Source organism: Narcine bancroftii, chromosome 3 (genome assembly GCF_036971445.1).
Source record: "Narcine bancroftii isolate sNarBan1 chromosome 3, sNarBan1.hap1, whole genome shotgun sequence".
In the NCBI taxonomy this organism is placed as follows: Eukaryota; Metazoa; Chordata; class Chondrichthyes; order Torpediniformes; family Narcinidae; genus Narcine; species Narcine bancroftii.
The window spans coordinates 156,176,719-156,194,755 of record NC_091471.1 but is presented as its reverse complement, the minus strand read 5'-3'; the positions used below and the strand labels follow the sequence as shown (position 1 = coordinate 156,194,755).

The window sequence follows — 18,037 nt, the reverse complement described above, 5'->3', positions numbered from 1 at the left end:
CTACACAAAGAGTACTGTAATATTACTTCAAATAATACAAGACCTGCAAAAGGGAGTGCAGTATAAATAATAAGTGGTCACAATTTGAAGATTCGCCTTTGCAAACCTGGTTTGCAAGAATTGCAAACAATTGCAAAGAACTAAATAGTGAAAAAAAAAATTTATCAAACTGGATTAATCATATAGCCATTTGAACCTGAATAGATAAAGGTCATAAAATTGAAAGCTTGGCCCATCTATTCTACATTTATTACAACATTTTGGAATCAGCCCTCCTTACTTGATTAACTGAGTGGTGTTCTACATATTTTCTCCCTAATATTCATCTAGACTATCATGTGAAACTGTTCTGACGCATGCCAGTCCCAGGGTCTTAACCATATAACCATTTACGGAGCGGAAACAGGCCATGTTGGCCTTTCAAGTCCGCACCGGTTCACTGATTTTGTGCGCCCTCTTCAGGCATTGGTGATTTTAACATCTATCCATAGGTACTCTGTACTTTGGATGTGAAACTTAGTGGAACAGAATCCACCCTTCTGAAATAAGGAAATTAAGACAAAATACAATTCTTCTCCGCACCCCATCATGACCTAAAAAGACTGGAGCAAATCACCTGACAAGTGTCTGTGTTAGTGATAATTTTCTAGACGGAATAAAATTCACAGTGCAAAAAAGTGAATAAGGTTAACACCAGGGAAAATTTAATTTAAAATTTAAAAAAAAGTGTTTGGACTATAAAATTAACATTAGATGCAGTTATTAAAGCAATTTGTTTATTTATAACCAATTTCCTCTTTGCATAATTATTACAAACATTTAACAGATTAAATGCAGTTCTTCGCTTGAGACCATTCTCTGACTTATAGTTCACAATTATCACTCCATTTTAAAGTACATTTCAGTGACCATTACCAGGTGCAAATAACACTAACAATTGTAAAGGTGACTGTCACTAAGTTGAACTCCGTGTTGAAGTAAAAATGGGTTTGGATATATTGACATGAGAAAATAAACACATCCAGAATGTTTGGAAAATGATTAATTCTTCCAAAATACAAACCAAATGCCCAAGGCTCACTCTGACAATATAAATATGTTCATATAACTTAAAAAAAAAACTGGGATGATATATCCAGCATGTGATTCTCAACCTTAATTATCAACTTTCCAGTTTCCAGAACTCGTCATGTCCAATTGAACATTTCAAATTTTTCTCATTCTTGACAAATCAAGGCCACATTTTCATGCTCCAAAAACTGTTCAAAATTGTACACACATCTAACAAAGACATTTGATGCATGTTTTTTTTTTTAAAAAAAAGCTATAAACAATTCCCAATTTGTTCCTGACTCAGTCAGTACTGACATACCCATTCCTGTTAAATGCAAGTCTGGTTATTAAGAACAGTAGTCTTTTTAAAAAAAAATTGTCCCAACCTATTGCATACAACAGGAAATTCATGATGATTTTGCATTCAAATATTGTAAAGTTAAGAATGAATTAAGAAATTACTCTTTGAAGAATTAGTAGATAAATGTTCAATGCATTTAAAAATAACTGGGCTAAAGCCTGTCTTAAAACAGAAGACTGCAGGATATTACACGTGTATTTCAAACATTAATCTCCCAACACTGCAAGAAGTCATTTACATGTTAGTTTTATACATGCCCTAATAAAGTTAATTACTAATGCAGGTTGCAAAGCTTTGTAACCTGTTGCTTCGTGAAAACAATGACACACTTTGGAGTAAACAGTCAAATTCCTGAAGCTAGAACATGGTTGTAGAATTAGATAAAAGTTATTTTCCCTAGCTTTCATTCAATTTCTGTTTAGTGAAAATGGAGATGGAGGTAGGATTAATCAAAGAAACTTAGACAGGGAGAAAAATATCCTTATCCACAGAGTATTTCAGAAAAGGCATCAACTGAAAAGGTCACGTCGATTATGAACACTCTCACTAAGACCATGCTCAATTAGCTTCACATCCTCCAAATCTTCTTTCAGGACACTGATCAAATGACTCAATCCTTCCTGCTGCAACTTCAGGTGCTAGGAAGAGAAATGGGCTCTATTAATAATCATTAAAAACAATTGCTTTGTTATTTGTGAGCTTATTTTCCTTTGATGGTCAGCAGGCCCAGACCATTTGTTGACAAGAGTCAATGTAACAATGGAATAAAAATTAAAATTAAAAATTAACATTGATATAATGTTGACAGCTTGAAATCTTTTTATGCAAAGTTTTGTAAAGCTGTCATTTTACTTTCTAACACAACAAAAAACAGAAGACGAGAACTTTTCAATGTCAAATTCGTGCAGTAATTTCAAGTTTTAATACACTTTTCAGTTCATGAAATTCACACTTGCACATGATTTTTTTTTACCTGCTTGATTTCTCCCAGGAGATCCAGATCCACACTGTATCTCTCCTCTGATCTGACAGCTCCAACGTGATTCTGCATTCTTATCTGAGACATTAATTCATTCAGACGGCCCTGCACAAAAACATCATAACATATTGGATTCTTTGCAAACACCTGGTGACAATTACTTACAGTAATTGTTCTGGTTTTACTGTCGTAATACTAGGAATCAAGTACTGCAACTTAAAAACAAAAAGAAAATGCGAGAATTTATCAGCAAGCAGGTCTGGCAGCATTTTAGGGGCAGAAAGAGTCAATATTTAGGAGGAAAGATTGCGCAATTTGGGATTGTACTCGCTGGAGTTTAGAAGATTGAGAGGGGATCTCATAGAGACCTATAAAATTCTGGCAGGACTGGACAGAATGGATGCGGAAGGGATGTTTCCAATGTTGGGGGAGTCCAGAACCCGGGGCCATGGTTCGAGGATAATAGGTAAACCATTTAGGACCGAGATGAGGAAGAATTTCTTTACCCAGAGGGTGGTGAATCTGTGGAATTCATTGCCACAGAGGGCAGTAGAGGCAGGGTCATTGAATCTATTTAAGAGGGAATTAGATCTATTTCTTCAGTATAAGGGTATTAAAGGTTACGGAGAGAAGGCGGGGACAGGGTACTGAACTTTAAGATCATCCATGATCTCATTGAATGGCGGAGCAGGCTCGAAGGGCCGAATGACCTACTTCTGCTCCTATCTTCTATGTTTCTATTTCATATCAAGGACATCAAATCAGAACTGGCAAAGTGGGAATAAACAGGAGTCTTAAGTTGAAGAGATGGGGAATAGAGAGAGGGAATGCTTGTGATAAATGCAGATCAAATTGTCAGGCAGAAGAGTGGGAGGGAATAATAACCAAATTAAAACAGAAAGATGCAAACTCACAAAAAAAATTATTAAATTCAAAATTGGGCCCCAAGAGCAGCAACATAATGAAAGATGAGTTGCTAACCCTCAAGCTTATATTGGGCATCATTGGAGCAATGTCACAGGCTAAAGATGGAGAGATCAGAGTGACCAGGCCAATCGATATGAGGTTTCAGATAACATTGCTCAAAAACCAAATTCAATCCAATTGAGCAACTCTATGCTTCCAGTCACCAGTGAATTCAATTCTCTGTCTCTCTCCCTTTCTGATCTGTAGGTCCCTCACCTCCTGTCACTGATGCCCAAAACAACATCAAGTAACAGCTCCTCATTTTCCATCACACTGTAGCTCTCCGGACTGGTTACTGAAATTAATTATTTCAGGTAAACATCATTTTCCCCCCTCTCCACAGATGCTGAGCTCCTTTCCAATTCAAATTGTTCTTCCTCAGTTCCCTCAATCCCTTTCTTTGTGGCTTAAAAACACACTTGGTTTCTCACTTTTCCCAAATCAGCTGAAGGAAGAGTCCTTGACCTAAAACATTGACTGTTTCTTTTTTTTTTATATAATTTTTTATTTTTCACACCAAAAATCACATTAACCATGATACACATTTTTTTCCTTTTCACACATATACAATATCATTTTCTCCACCCCCCCCCTCCCTCCTCCCCTCCCACCCTCCCCACCTCCCCCCTCCCGTCCATTTAAGGTATAAAATCTAGGATACATTAAACCAGTCAGACAATGTTGTCATTCAATAAAAATACACCAGAAATTCCACTGAGTCCATTCTTTTCATTTCCTTTTCCTTCCGTTAACTTAGGTAGTGATTGTCCCCGGTAGGTTTTCGCTATTGTGTTTAATATAAGGCTCCCATATTTGTTCGAATATTTCAATATTATTTCTTAAACTATATGTTATTTTTTCTAATGGAATACATTTATTCATTTCTATATACCATTGTTGTATTTTCAAATTATCTTCCAATTTCCAGGTTGACATAATACATTTTTTTGCTACGGCTAGAGCTATCTTAACAAATCTTTTTTGTGCATCCTCCAAATCAATTCCAAATTCTTTGTTTTTTATGTTACTTAGGAGAAAGATCTCTGGATTCTTTGGTATATTGTTTTCTGTTATTTTATTTAATATCTGATTGAGATCTTCCCAAAATTTTTCTACTTTTTCACATGTCCAGATTGCATGAATTGTTGTTCCCATTTCTTTTTTACATCGAAAGCATCTATCAGATACTGTTGGGTCCCATTTATTTAACTTTTGAGGTGTAATGTATAGCCTGTGTATCCAATTATATTGTATCATACGTAACCTCGTATTTATTGTATTTCTCATCGTTCCAGAGCATAACTTCTCCCATGTTTCCTTTTTTATCTTTATATTTAAATCCTGTTCCCATTTTTGTTTAGTTTTACCATTTGTTTCCTCATTCTCCTTTTCTTGCAGTTTAATATACATATTTGTTATAAATCTTTTGATTATCATTGTATCTGTAAAACATTGACTGTTTCTTGACCTGCTGAGCACTTCTGACATTTTGTTATTGCCTCAGATTAACAGGATATTTTGAATTGCTTCAGTGTTTGTACCTTAAACTGAGTTGGTGCATTTAGTTCACACTGGATGGTGTCTAACTGCACACGAAGCTGCTCCTCTTCTGCCTGAATTGCATAGCCAGCTTTCCTCTGTATCTCTTGCTTAATTAAAACCTGGAGGGAAAAGCAAGCAAGAGAAATTATTTTGTGAAAAATAATACATTTTAGCTCCCTTGCAACTTCGAAATTATCATGGAATCATAAAGGTTCAGAGCACTGAAAAATAAAATCTATAGTGTCCTCATTTGCGCATGGCTGGACTTGATAACAGTTTATTTCCCTCTTCCTAACACCCATTTTCTCCCCAAAACTTCTGATCTATCATTATTTCAAAAACAGTATTAGAAAATAGAACAGTTCAGCAAAGAAATAGACCCTTCCACCCTTTCACACTATTTCCATCTGTCTATAATCCCCATCCCCTGCTTGTTCATGCACCTTTTTCAATATTTTTAATGAAATTGAAGTTCCACATTGATAAATAGAGTACACAAGAATACATATTAAAAGTCAGAAAATAGTACATTACACTTAGATCATACTATTTCATCTAAGGTACCTCACATTCTCAAACAAATATTACAGTAATATTTTATTATAAAAAAAATCTAAATCCACTACCAAAAATGAAGCTGTTTAGCAAAGAGGAATCAAACTGATAAATTACCTTATTAGTCAACACTTCTGTATTCATATCAAATCAGATTCTGAAAATAATTCATAAAAGGGTCCCCACAGTGATTGAAAAAAATTTAATTCAAATCTGAAATTGAGCATCTAATCTTTTCTAAATTTAAACAGGACAAGACATCACGTAGCCCTTAAGCATTGTGCTGAACTGTTCTATTTTCTACATCCTTCCAACTGAGCAACACTGCCCACCTAGCCGTAAAAGAAGTAAAGGCTAATATGTACATGCAAATTAGAAGCTGTTAAGAATTAAACCACTCTTAACAACACCAAACAAGGCAATTAAAGGATTAGGATGCACCTTTCTAAATGATTCTTAAACCTTGCTATTGTCCCATGTAATGAGAAATATGTAGTGAAAGACTTTGTTTTACCTATTGTACAAGTTCACCCTTACTCAAGTAGAATAAGGTAGTACAGGCTTGTGGAGAAAAAGTTAAAACCATGCAAGTGCGTAATGATTTTGTGAATGAGAGGTTGATAACAGGGAATAAAGCATCTTCGAACCTGGTGGTGACCATGATGCCATTTCAAATATTTGTATTAATGACAATACTACAGAAATTGCTTTTCAACATATTTGTGCTAAAGATGTGGTGAGCATTTTCAGACTTGTGTATCTTCTGCCCAGCAGGATAGATGACCAGGCTTGGATGAGTCTTTTAATGCATTGGCTCCTTTGCCAAGATGGTAGGAAGTTTAGATAGAGTCAATGGTGGAGAGGTTGGTTTGTGTGATGTCTGGAACTGCATTCACAACTCCCTAAATTTCTTGCACGTTTGTGCAGAGCAGTTCCAAAACCAAGCAGCCATACATCCTGATGGGAAGCTTTTAAAGGGTCATCTGAAAAATTGGTGGACCCTTCACATCTATCAATCTAGGCCTGAGTGTTTATCACTGTATAAATTAAGATGGAATAAACTACTCAATCCTGCTCAGTCATTTAATAAGATAATGGACGAACTGACTAATTTCAACTGTGTTCATGACAACCTCACTCCCATGCTTGGCAATGATACATCTACCTCTGCATTAAAATTTTTTTTAAAGACTCTCCATCTAGTGCCCTCTGAAGAAGGGAGATGGAAAAACTGGTTTCACAGGAAAAAAATTCTCTCCTCTGTCCTACTGGATTTTAAACAGTAAACTTTAGTTCTAGGCTCTCCAGGAAGAAGCAACCTTTCCCTCTCCATCCTGCTGAGACTCCTCAGAATCTTGCCTTTCTCAGACTGAGGGGCATCACAAGGCTGCATGCTTAATCCCATGCTCTGTCCCTTTACCCTCACAATTGCAAAGGCAAGTTTGCCACCAACAAACAACATACCTTCCCTGTTGTTTGCTGAATAATGGGTAATAAGGAGTCAGAATACAAGATGGAGAAGGAGGATCTAGTTGTATGGTGCCAGAACAACCTTGATGTCAACGTCGGCAAAAGTGAGGAGCTTATTGTGGACTTTAGGAAGGGGAGACTGAGAGACCATGTCTTCATTGGTAGGATAACAGTGGTAAGAGTTAGGACCTGGGTATTCACACATCTGAGGGCTTCTCCTAGAGCCAGCTCATGAAGGCTACCATAGAAACAGCCCCCCAACACCTCTACTTTCTATAAAGTCTGAAGAGATTTGGCACATCATCAAATACTCTATCAAACCTACAAGTGTACTGTGGAAAGCATACTGAATGGTTGCATCACTGCCTGGGGTTTGGCAACTAGAGCATCCAGGAACACAGAAGGCTGCAGAGAGTGACAAACCAAGCCAAATCCATCACAAGGTGGTAGCCAACATCATAGAGGGCACCTATCATAAATCTCTTCTCGCTGCTCTCTTCTGGCAGAAAGTATAGAAGTCTGAAGGCCAGCACTGAGGCTCAAGGACAGTTTTTTTTTCCCTTCTCAATAGCCATCAGGTTCCAGAGTCTCCTTATACCACCCAAACCATTGTCTACTCTGGGACCATCAAAATATCAGCCTTTTGAAACATAGATTTTTTTCTCCCACCTTCTGCAATTGTGAATATATCTATCCTTTTATATTTATTATCTCTTTTTTTTGTCTTGGCACAAGTTAATAATTTAATTTACACATTTGTAGTCGGCATATAAACCCTCATTCTCAGATGCAGGATTGAGAGATCTGAAGTTCCTGATGACCAGTTAAAAACATCACACAACCAGATACATCCCATGCGCACGCACCACCACCTGGCATGCAGTGCAACCCCAAACCCCACCCCGCATACCACCACAAGCACACACCTTTTGACCCACTGCTAACATTTGTAGCAAGGTTTCACCTTGTTGAGAGAGGCTGAACTATCCAACACAACAAAACTCATTCGGAGGTGTACATGTCTAAGAATTTAACTTACTTTGATAACAAAATGATGTCCATAATCTCCTCACGCCCAAAGGCAGCACAGAGAAGAGAGCTAAAGACGACTCAGTATTTGAGAGGTTATGACAAAAAAACTTGATGAATGGAAAAAAAAGCATGAATTTATTGAAGAAACTAATGCTAGTTTCTTTACAGAAAGGCAAGTTATAGGAAGGCCACAGGATTGGCACTCTGAGAAGGCAAGATCATTCAATTGAAACCTGTCTTGCAAAACCAAACGATATCTTTAACACAGCACTTAGAAGCCAGATTACCCTTCGCTCACATCAGTATAGATTGAGGAAATGGTAATGACATAATGGGAAAGAATGGGAACTTGGTTTTACAGAGCGTTAGGCACTTCATCATAGGTTTTAAATTCAGTGAGACCCTAGAGATAGAAACCAGCATTGTATTTTGTCCTAAAAGTGGCTTTGAGGACCACATATAATCATCATAATGGTTTGGCCAATTTTCACGGCTATTCGAATGACACAAACGTCTTCCTATTTAGCACTATCTGCAACTTTACTCAGAGAGACCATGATAGCTTGCATGGGAAATGCCACGGAAGCACCCAAATGTCATATTGAAGAAAGCACAACAGCACCTCTTTTTTCTCAGGAGTTTGTGGAGGTTTGGTATGACATCGTAAACCTTGGCAAGTCTCTACAGATGTTTAGTGGAAAGTGCTCTCACTGGCTGCATCACAGTCTAGTATAGAGACACCAATACCTCTGAGCTGAAAGTTCTGCAAAAGGTAGTAAACATAGCCCAGTACATCACAGACAAAACTTTCCCAACCATTGAAAAAATATACATGGCACACCGCTGATGGAGAGCTGCAGCAATCAAGGATCCACACCATGCAGGACATGCTCTGTATTTGCTGCTACCATCAGGAAAAAGGTCTAGGTGCCACAAGACCCATAGCATCAGGTTCAGCAACAGTTGCTACCTCTTCACCATCAGACTCCTAAATAACAAACTCAATCAGACTCATTTAAGGACTCTACTTGGCACATTTATTTATTATTGAATATTTTCTGTATTGCACAATTTGCAGATTCTTCTTGCTGACATTTTTCTCCTTTGAATACGTACATTTTCTTGAGTACAATTTTTTTCCACTATCAAAAATTAGAAATCCTCCCTGGCCCACAGGAAAAGAATCTCAGAATTGTATGTAATGTCATGCATGGACTCCAACAATAAATCTGAACTTTGAAATGAGGGGTACTATGAAAATAAAGGCAATTTGGGTTAAAGTGTACTGGAAGAGATTTATACTGCAAAGTCATCAAGAGATCTCTACAAAGACAACAAAGATCAGGATACGCAGTCCAAAATAATCCACGAGAAAGCCCAATTTTAAAAAGACAAAAAAAATCCATAGTCACCTGTAAGACTTTATGAGCTTGGTCCATCAATTTTCTCTTGTACTGGGCAATTTTTGCTACAGTTGTAGCCTGGTTCTTCTGCAGTTCATTTACATCCTCAGATATGATCTGTATAGGAGGAAGAGGTAATATGGTCAGACAAAGGATGTGAAAAGCGAAAAGCACATACAGCAACTGCTTTTCTTTGGATTTTACAAATGCGTAAAAATAATTGCCCGAGTTATTAAATTCAAACTTTATAATTAATGTATCTGAACAATTATACTGCTGGAAGGCCTGCAAACACTAAACTATCCAATGCTACCATGTCTGTATCATTAAAGAGATTCCAAGTCATCAATCTCATTTACTTTAAGAAGCGTTAACGCCATCTGCCACATCTTTCATAAGTCAACGAATGTCAGGCAACTAAACACGGATTACAGGAATGCAAAAAATAGGAATTAGGCCATAGGACCATTGCACCTGCCCTGCCATTGAAGATCATGGTTGATCTGGCCATGGACTCAACCTGCCCATTCCCCGTATCCTTTAATTTCCAAATTCTTCTAAAACATGTGCCTTACATACATTCAATGATACAGCTTCGACTGCTTCCTTGGGCAGAGAATTCCACAGATTCATGGCTCTCTGGAAGAAGTAATTCCTCATTTTTATCTTAAATCTATTCCCCCAAATCTTGAGACCACATCCCCTAGTTCAAGTCTGATCCGTCAGTGGAAACGACCTCCCTGCTATGCATTCCTTTCATAATTTTATATGCCCCTATAAGATTCCCCTTTAGCTTTCTAAAATCCAAGTAGTACCAGACTACTCAATCTCTCCTCCCATGATAACTTCATTTTGGGAATCAACCTGGCAATCTCTTATGCAGTAAGGAGACTACAATTGCACACAATATTCCACCAGAACTCTGTACAGGTTCAGTCGAACTTCCCAGCTCTTAAATTTAATCCCTCTAGCAATGAAGATAAACATTTCATCTGCCTTCCTGATTACCTGCTGCACCTGCAAACTAACTTTAATAGAAAAATAAAATCTGGAAAGGAAAATACACAAGAGCATTGGAGAAACTCAACAGGTCATGCAGCATCCACAGGAAACAAAAGATAACCAATGGTTCAGGCCTAAGCTCTTCATTAGGAGCTGGAAATATTTCCAGATTCAGGCCCAAAGCATTGGTTTCTTTGACTTCCTATGGATGCTTCATGGCCTGCAGAATTTATCCAGCCCAACATCTGCAGATTTAATTTAATTGGAAAGGGAAAGCCCCTATTAATTTCTGACACACTACCCAAGGAAAAACTAAGTAATCTTGTAGACAATTGAAAACATGCATGGTATGTGGTCAAGGTCTGGTGTGAACCCTGAGCTCTGGAAATGAGAGACAATTCACTTGATGGCAGATAAACTAGTTTAGCTCAAGGATTTTCAACTTTGCAGTGGCACCACCTCTAAAAACTGAATTATTTTGAGATTATTTGAATTTTGCGATGAGTTGATAGAGGCACACAAACATGCTTGCCCATTACAATCTCAACTCACATCCAGTCTACTTTGATGCTGCTTTGTCATTTGGTCCTGGAATTTAAGCCTCCTCAGCAATTCCTTAAAACCAACCATCGGCACTGGGATGAGTCTTGGGAGAAGAGCACAAAGAAAACAATGAGAACTTTAGTTTAATGTGTATTACTCTTTGGAAAGGTTTAAATGTATGTAAAATGTGTACACAAACAGAACACTATCACTTTCTGCTCATAATTAAATCAACTAGTGTCAACAAAATGCAAGAACATTCCTATTGAATGTTCAATTAACTGGAAAATGATAAGATTTGAAAAGCAATAATGCTAATGCATTATAATGGTCCAATGATCATGAAAAACAAAAATCAAAGATTGATTGTATTGCTTAAGTTATTTAGCTAAAATGCATTGATATCAGAAATACTGTTATGATCCTTTATATAATGTAGAAAAAAATTCAAAATCTGATTTTAACCAAATAAATCATCAAAATACCCTCAAATAAAATGATCCTTCAATATTCAAGATTCAATTTCAATTTTTTGTCATATAATAAAAACAGTGCCATATTACATGAAATTGCTTTTGTCTGCTAAGGGAGACAGATTTGCCATCAGCAGAAATTGCCTGAAGCGCCTCTTCCAGTCTGAGAAAGAAAAGCAAGAAAGCTTTCCCCAGAGTCACCGAGTGTCCGTGGATCCGCTCCAGCACTCACGCAGCCACTGCAACCGCACACCCGTCCAAAACGTCAGCACCCTCTTGGATCCTGGTTCTGATACCTGGTCAGTTTCAAGCCAGTGTCCAGCAGTCCGTAGCCTGGTGCGAGTCCCTTGACCAGAACCTCCGTGGGTTCCTCATCTCAAGTCATCAGCAGACCACTGCCTGTGTGGCTCCATCAGCTGCAGAACCCCTCACTGGTCTGTTGCTGTGGTCACCATCCCATGGTTCATCTCCTCTGCTTCTCAGACGGCGGTCGGTCTCCCCGTTGACTGGTGCCCTGCACCAGTCCTCTGCTTCCCTGAAGTCTGGAACCGCTCGTGGCTGCTGTTGATCATAGGCGTCACCATCTAGGGTCTAGACCCCACAGTCACAGGATTTTAAATAAAACTATCATCAGCTCCTTAAACAGGCCGTTCAAAGCCTGTGCGGAGCTGACAGCAGTTGACTGGGCAGTTGGACCTCATTGGTCCACACCAGCTGTAGTGCTACCATTACAGCAGCGCCTCCATTTTGGTTGGATTCTCAGACAAATACAAAGAATAGGAAGAAAAAAAAATCAAAATCCATGCACCCTCAAATTAAATGTTAAATTTCTCCAGAATAAACCACTACACAATACACTTGGTGCGTTCTACTATTCAGTGGTAGCTGACATGAAATTACAATAATGGATTTACAGATAATCTAAATGTTTGTTTAATAAAAAAGCTCTCTTCACAACGCATACTGGCCACTTTAGAACCATTGAATCAGAATTTATTGTCATGAACGTGTCACAACATTTGTTGTTTTGCGGCAACATCACAGTCCAAACAACCTTACAAAATAAATAAATAGTCCAAGAAAAAGCCAAAGTTAGGCAGTGTGTGGTTCATTGCTCATTTAGGAATCTGACGGCAGAGTGAAGGAAGCTGTCCTTGTGCCGCTGAGCGCTCATCTCCAGGCTTCTGTACCTTTTTTCCCCTGATGGTAGCAGAGTGAAAAGGGCATGGCCTGGGTGGTGGGGGTCCTTGAGGATAGAGGCTGCTTTCTTAAGACTCGTTCTCTTGTAGATTTCCTTGATGGAGTAAAGACTGGTGCCCATGATGTCGCAGGCCAAGTTCTCTCTTGTCCTGAGTGTTGGCACCTCCATACCAGTCAATGATACAACCAGCTAGAATGCTCCCCATGGCACACCTGCAGAAGCTTTCGAGAGTTTTTGGTGACAATATCAAATCTATTCAAACTCCTCACAAAGTATAGCTACTGGTGAGCATTCTTTGTGATGCATTGACATAGAGACTCCAGAACAAATCTTCAGAAATGTTGACACCCAGGAATTTGAAGTTCTTTACTGCTCCATTGCTGAGCCCTCGATGAGGACTGGGTCATGTCCTCCTGACTTCTTTCTGAAGTCCACAATCATCTCCTTGGTTTTGCTAATGTTAAGTGCAAAGTTGTTGGTGTGACACCACTCAACTAGTTGATCTATTTCCCTCCTGTATGCTTGTTTCTGATTCTGCTGACAAGTGATGTCATCGGAAAACTTGTAGATAGCATTGAAATTGTGCAATTATAACTATAAAATCATTCCATTATCCATGGCTGTACTAGGGTGCTGGCATGAAAGGAACTGTGATCTTGATATTACACTAAGAGATTAAGGTAAAACTATACAAGCCAATTTCATTTTCTTCTATAATACACAAAAGTGCTGGAAAAATTCAGCAGGTCACGCAGCGGATACAGGTAGCAAAGACCAACGTTTTTGGCCTGAGCCACTCGTCAAGGTAGGAGCAAAAGGCAGGCAGGCGCCTAAATAAAAAGGTGGGTTGGTGGGGGGTGGGGGAGACAAGGGAAGAAGGAGCAGAGGGAGGGGCACAGGCTGATTTCCCTTTTCCCCTTTCAAATTATTTGACTCAAGCCTGTTATCTATTGAAATATACAGAAGAGAAAATCCTGCAAAAATACCATGTTCAAACCCATCTCAAAATTTTGTACGTGCACAAGATTTAACAAAATCAAAATGCAAATGTTAAGTATTAAAACCTACTTTTCAGGATCAGGATTGTCAACTTTAGCCTGTTCCCAAATTATTGGATCAACACCTAAAAGAGAAAAAGCCATTGTAAATGGTCATATCCAATCCTTAGGTTTCCTCAAGGATAGCATCATTTTCCCCACATAATCAAACAATACATTATTAATATTTTCAGTCCCTAAGGTTAACTTTGTCTAATTGACTCTCAGTGACAGCTCAGAGAGGGACATTGCTGATAACAAAAGGAAAAAGGAGTTATAAAAATTAAGATAGCTTTCAAAAAGGGAGTAAAGGTATAAACCATAGAATTAGTGAAGATCACAGATCATCCATAAAATAACTTTTTGGTAGAAATGATTTTTGGAGCCCTAAATTTTATAACTTTAACAATTTTCTTGGAGGACAGTTGCCTCAAAATGATCATTGTGCACCCATGTTAGCAAAGAAGGTGACAACACATTTCAAAATTTCTTTATCCATTTCCTTCTAAAATTATCGTACCAATGTGCTGCGTGAGGTCACCCCAATTCTATTAGGGCGGTGTAGCATTGCTAAAGGCAGAGCTGCTGAAATAAATGTTGTCCACACAAAGCAAATAAACTAGTAACTGCCATTTATTCAAACCACATGCATTCCTTTTGGGGGTGGGGGGGAGACGCGACAGGCTCACGGGAATGAAGTCATAATGCTGCTGTGAGGCCTGGCCATTCCCCTGGCAACGCGCTCCTGCAGCTGGAACTTTTGTGCGGTGGGGAGAAAGTCCTGCGCCCTACTGCACTGGCTGTCCGCAACAGCGTTTGGGCCCACTGTGTGCGGGGTTGACCCGGTCTGCTACACCCCCTCCGTCGCCAGAATCGCTGCTTCTTTGGGAGAGGTTTGGGAGATTGTCTTTGGGCAGGCGCCCCTGACACCATAGTGTAGGGGCAGGGAAAGGCTCTGAACAAGCCAAGTGGGCTTTCTTGAGGCAGTCGACTATAAACATGTTGTACCTGCCTCCAATATCTAGAGTATATACAACCCCCTCCCCTCTCAGTACCTTGAAAGGCCCTTCGTAAGGGCACTGCAGAGGGGGGGTGGGGGTATCTGGTTTGCCCCGTCTTACAAAGACAAAGACCACAGCTTTGAGTTCTTGTTGGACATGGCTGGTTGGTGTCCTGTGGGTAGTGATAGGATGTGGACGTGGGTAGGTGGTATGGTTCTTCAGCCACTGTAGGACGTCCAGGGCGTTCGGTGGAGCCAAAATGAACATCACCTAGGATGGAGAGCGGTGCGCCGTAGAACATTTCCACTGATGAGGTGGGGAAGCCCTCTTTAGGTGCTGTGTGGATGCCCAGCAGGACCCATGGAAGTTCATCCATCCAGTTGGGCCCATGCAGCCATCATTTGAGAGCTGCTTTTAGCTGGTGGAGAAAGTGCTCGACCAGCCCATTAGATTGGGGGTGGTAGGCACAAATGTACTCAGCAAACCTCCACAGAACTGCAACATCCCAATTCTAACTGGCAAGGGTTTGTGCAACATCCAGTCCTTATGATCATATTTGTCAGCCAGAAGTCCAGCAAAGAATAGCAGGCAATTTCCAGCCTTTTATCTTGTATAACGCAGGTTGAGTCCTGAATTCTATACAAGGGACTTTTGAGAACATTATCTGTTAAATTTCATAAGTAGGCAATTATTCTATGTAACATACCCGTTGGAGGGTTCTGCAGCAGCTGTTTTATCTGGGCTGGAGAAAGTTCAGTCCTCGGCAAGGCAACAATCACTCCTAGCTGCATCAGTTGATTCTTCACATTACTCTGTTCCAGTGAATTAAAAAGATTTGTTGCTGAAACTCTTCTGGAGTTTCCATTTGGAAAGCGTTCGACAACATAGATAACCATTTCTGTCCTGAATACCAGAGAATAGGAAAAACGTTTCGAAATTCAGTGTTCCTCCGGCATCAAATATCAGGTCTCCAAACTAGAGGTACATCCCACATACCATGTGCAGGCAATTATTTTAATCTAATGCATTGGCTCAATTGATGTCATTGGTTATATTTGCCAGAATTGGAGCTGCTCTCAAACACCATCTAAATATACAGGCACATTTGACACCATACCTTATGACTGCATATTTGGGACCACCTTTAAAAGATGATTTAAAAAAGAGGTTGGCAGGCAGGTCTCAAGTAAGTCCTTTAGCTACAAGGTTGTTTGGGCAAATCAAACAGCCCATTTCCAGAATATTACAATTAAATTACAATATTGAATGCTTTTCATTTATCCTTTCTCACTCATAATTATTAAGACCTGAGTGGGAGATATTTGAAACATTTTGTAATTTTTAATGTTATCTACAGCAGCTTCAGATTGGCTGCACTTTGGGCCTTTACAATATTCTGTAGTGATAGTTGATTAGAAACTGTACATGCAAGAAAGTAATTGCTAAAATAGTATGAAAAATGGGGTACAAGGGCCTAATGATACAAGAATAAACTGAGAAATTGTGGCATTTTGAAAATTGGAAAACAATAGAGGCTATAATGCTACAGAAGATAGTGCTAACACTCCTGCCTGATTCAACAGTTTGTCCCAAGATAATATGACTATTAAGGACAGTCAGCATGGCTTTGTGGGTGGTAGGTTGTGTTTAATGAATCAGAGTTTTTCGAGGAAGTTACCAAGAAAGTAGATGAAGGAAAGGCTGTGGAAGTTGTTTACATGGACTTTAGTAAGGCCATTGACAAGGTCTCACATGGGAGGTTAGTTCAGAAGGTTCCATGGAGAGGTTGTAAACTGGATTTGAAATTGGCTGTATGGGAGAAGACAGAGTGGTAATGGATGACTGCTTCTCAGATTGGAGGCCTGTGATTAGTGGTGTGCCTCAGGGATCAGTGCTGGGATCCTTGTTGTTTGTTGTCTGTATCAATGATATGGATGATAATGTGGGAAATTGGATCAGCAAGCTTGCTGATGACACTAAGATTGGAGACATTGTGGACAGCGAGGAAGGGTTTCAAAGCTTGCAGAGGGATCTGCACCAATTGGAAAAATTGGCTAGAAAATGGCAGATGGAATTCATTGCAGACAAGTGTTGCATTTTGGAAGGACAAACCAAGGTAGGACATACACAGTAAATGGTAGGGCACTGAGGAGTACGGAGGAACAAAGGGATCTGGGAATACAGATATATAATTTCCTGAAAATGGCATCACAGGTAGACAGGGTTGTAAAGAAAGCTTTTGGCATCTTGGCCTTCATAAATCAAAGTATTGAGTACAGGAGTTGGGATGTTATGGTGAGATTGTACAAGATATTGGTGAGGCCAAATTTGGAGTATTGTGTGCAGTTCTGGTTGCCAAATTACAGAAAGGATATCAATAAGATTGAAAGAGTGTTGAGAAGATTTACTAGGATGTTGCCAGGTTTTCAGTTGAGTTACAGGGAAAGATTAAAGAGGTTAGGACTTTATTCCTTGGGGCACAGAAGAATGAGAGGAGATATGATAGAGGTTTACAAAATTATGAGGGGTATAGACAGAGTAAATACAGGTAGGATCTTCCTACTTAGATTAGGAAAGATAAATATGAGAGGACATGGCTTTAGGATGAAAGGGGAAAGGTTCAGAGGGAACATTAGGGAGAACGTCTTCACTCAGAGAATGGTTGGAGTGGGGAACGAGCTGCCATCTGATGTGGTAAATTTTGGCTCACTCTCAAGTTTTAAGAATAAATTGGATAGATACATGGATGGGAGAGGGCTGAAGGGTTATGGAATGGCTGCAGGTCAGTGGGACTAGCGGAATGATGTTTCGGCATTGACTAGTAGGGCTGGATGACCTGTTTTCTGTGCTGTAGTGTTCTGTGGTTTTATGGTCTTTGACCTGAAACATTATAGCTTCTCTTTCAACAGATGTTGCCACATCACCTGAGCTTTTGCAACCTTTCTATGTTTAACTGTGATAGCTGAATTATTCTAGATACTTTTCTGTTCACTTTTAAATTCAAATTTCAATTCACAGAGATAAATTAGTTACTATCTAAACTTGAAGTATAAAGTGGCAGACAACCAATGGCGTTCATTGTGTGTTCTACACAACCCTATTCTTTCAACTTCGAACCACAGGTCCGAATTATGCCGAGCAGGTCGAGGCAATGCTTTCTCTCTTTATAGCATTAAAGGCTCCATTTGAAACTAGAAAGACAACTACAAATTAATTTTGAATAGGGGCGCAGAGATAGAAATTCAAGTAATACCACCTCTAGTAGAAATAAGGACAACTGATCTGAAAAAAATTCTCTCTCTCTCTCTCTCTCCTTCCTAACCAGCATTTTACATTTTTCAAGAGTTATAACATTGCCAAGCTTCTATGTTTCACAATTTAATTGGGCAAACAATGTATTAATCTGCTTCTAACTGTGC

At 39.2% G+C, this 18,037-nt stretch overlaps 1 protein-coding gene across 3 annotated transcripts in view; it reads right to left on the bottom strand.

Moving 5' to 3' along the window:
- Positions 1 to 759: 759 nt before the first annotated feature.
- The window catches only part of nup54 (nucleoporin 54), an 83,500-nt gene continuing 66,222 nt past the window's right edge, over positions 760 to 18,037 (bottom strand). For all 3 annotated transcript variants that reach the window (XM_069925497.1, XM_069925496.1, XM_069925495.1), the window contains 7 exons: positions 15,325 to 15,521; positions 13,649 to 13,703; positions 10,916 to 11,009; positions 9,371 to 9,478; positions 4,901 to 5,020; positions 2,388 to 2,498; positions 760 to 2,052 (listed from right to left, as the gene is read on the bottom strand). In XM_069925497.1, the coding sequence (XP_069781598.1) occupies positions 1,924 to 2,052; positions 2,388 to 2,498; positions 4,901 to 5,020; positions 9,371 to 9,478; positions 10,916 to 11,009; positions 13,649 to 13,703; positions 15,325 to 15,521 (814 nt within the window). In that variant the 3' untranslated portion in view covers positions 760 to 1,923. The remainder of the gene's footprint in view (positions 2,053 to 2,387; positions 2,499 to 4,900; positions 5,021 to 9,370; positions 9,479 to 10,915; positions 11,010 to 13,648; positions 13,704 to 15,324; positions 15,522 to 18,037) is intronic.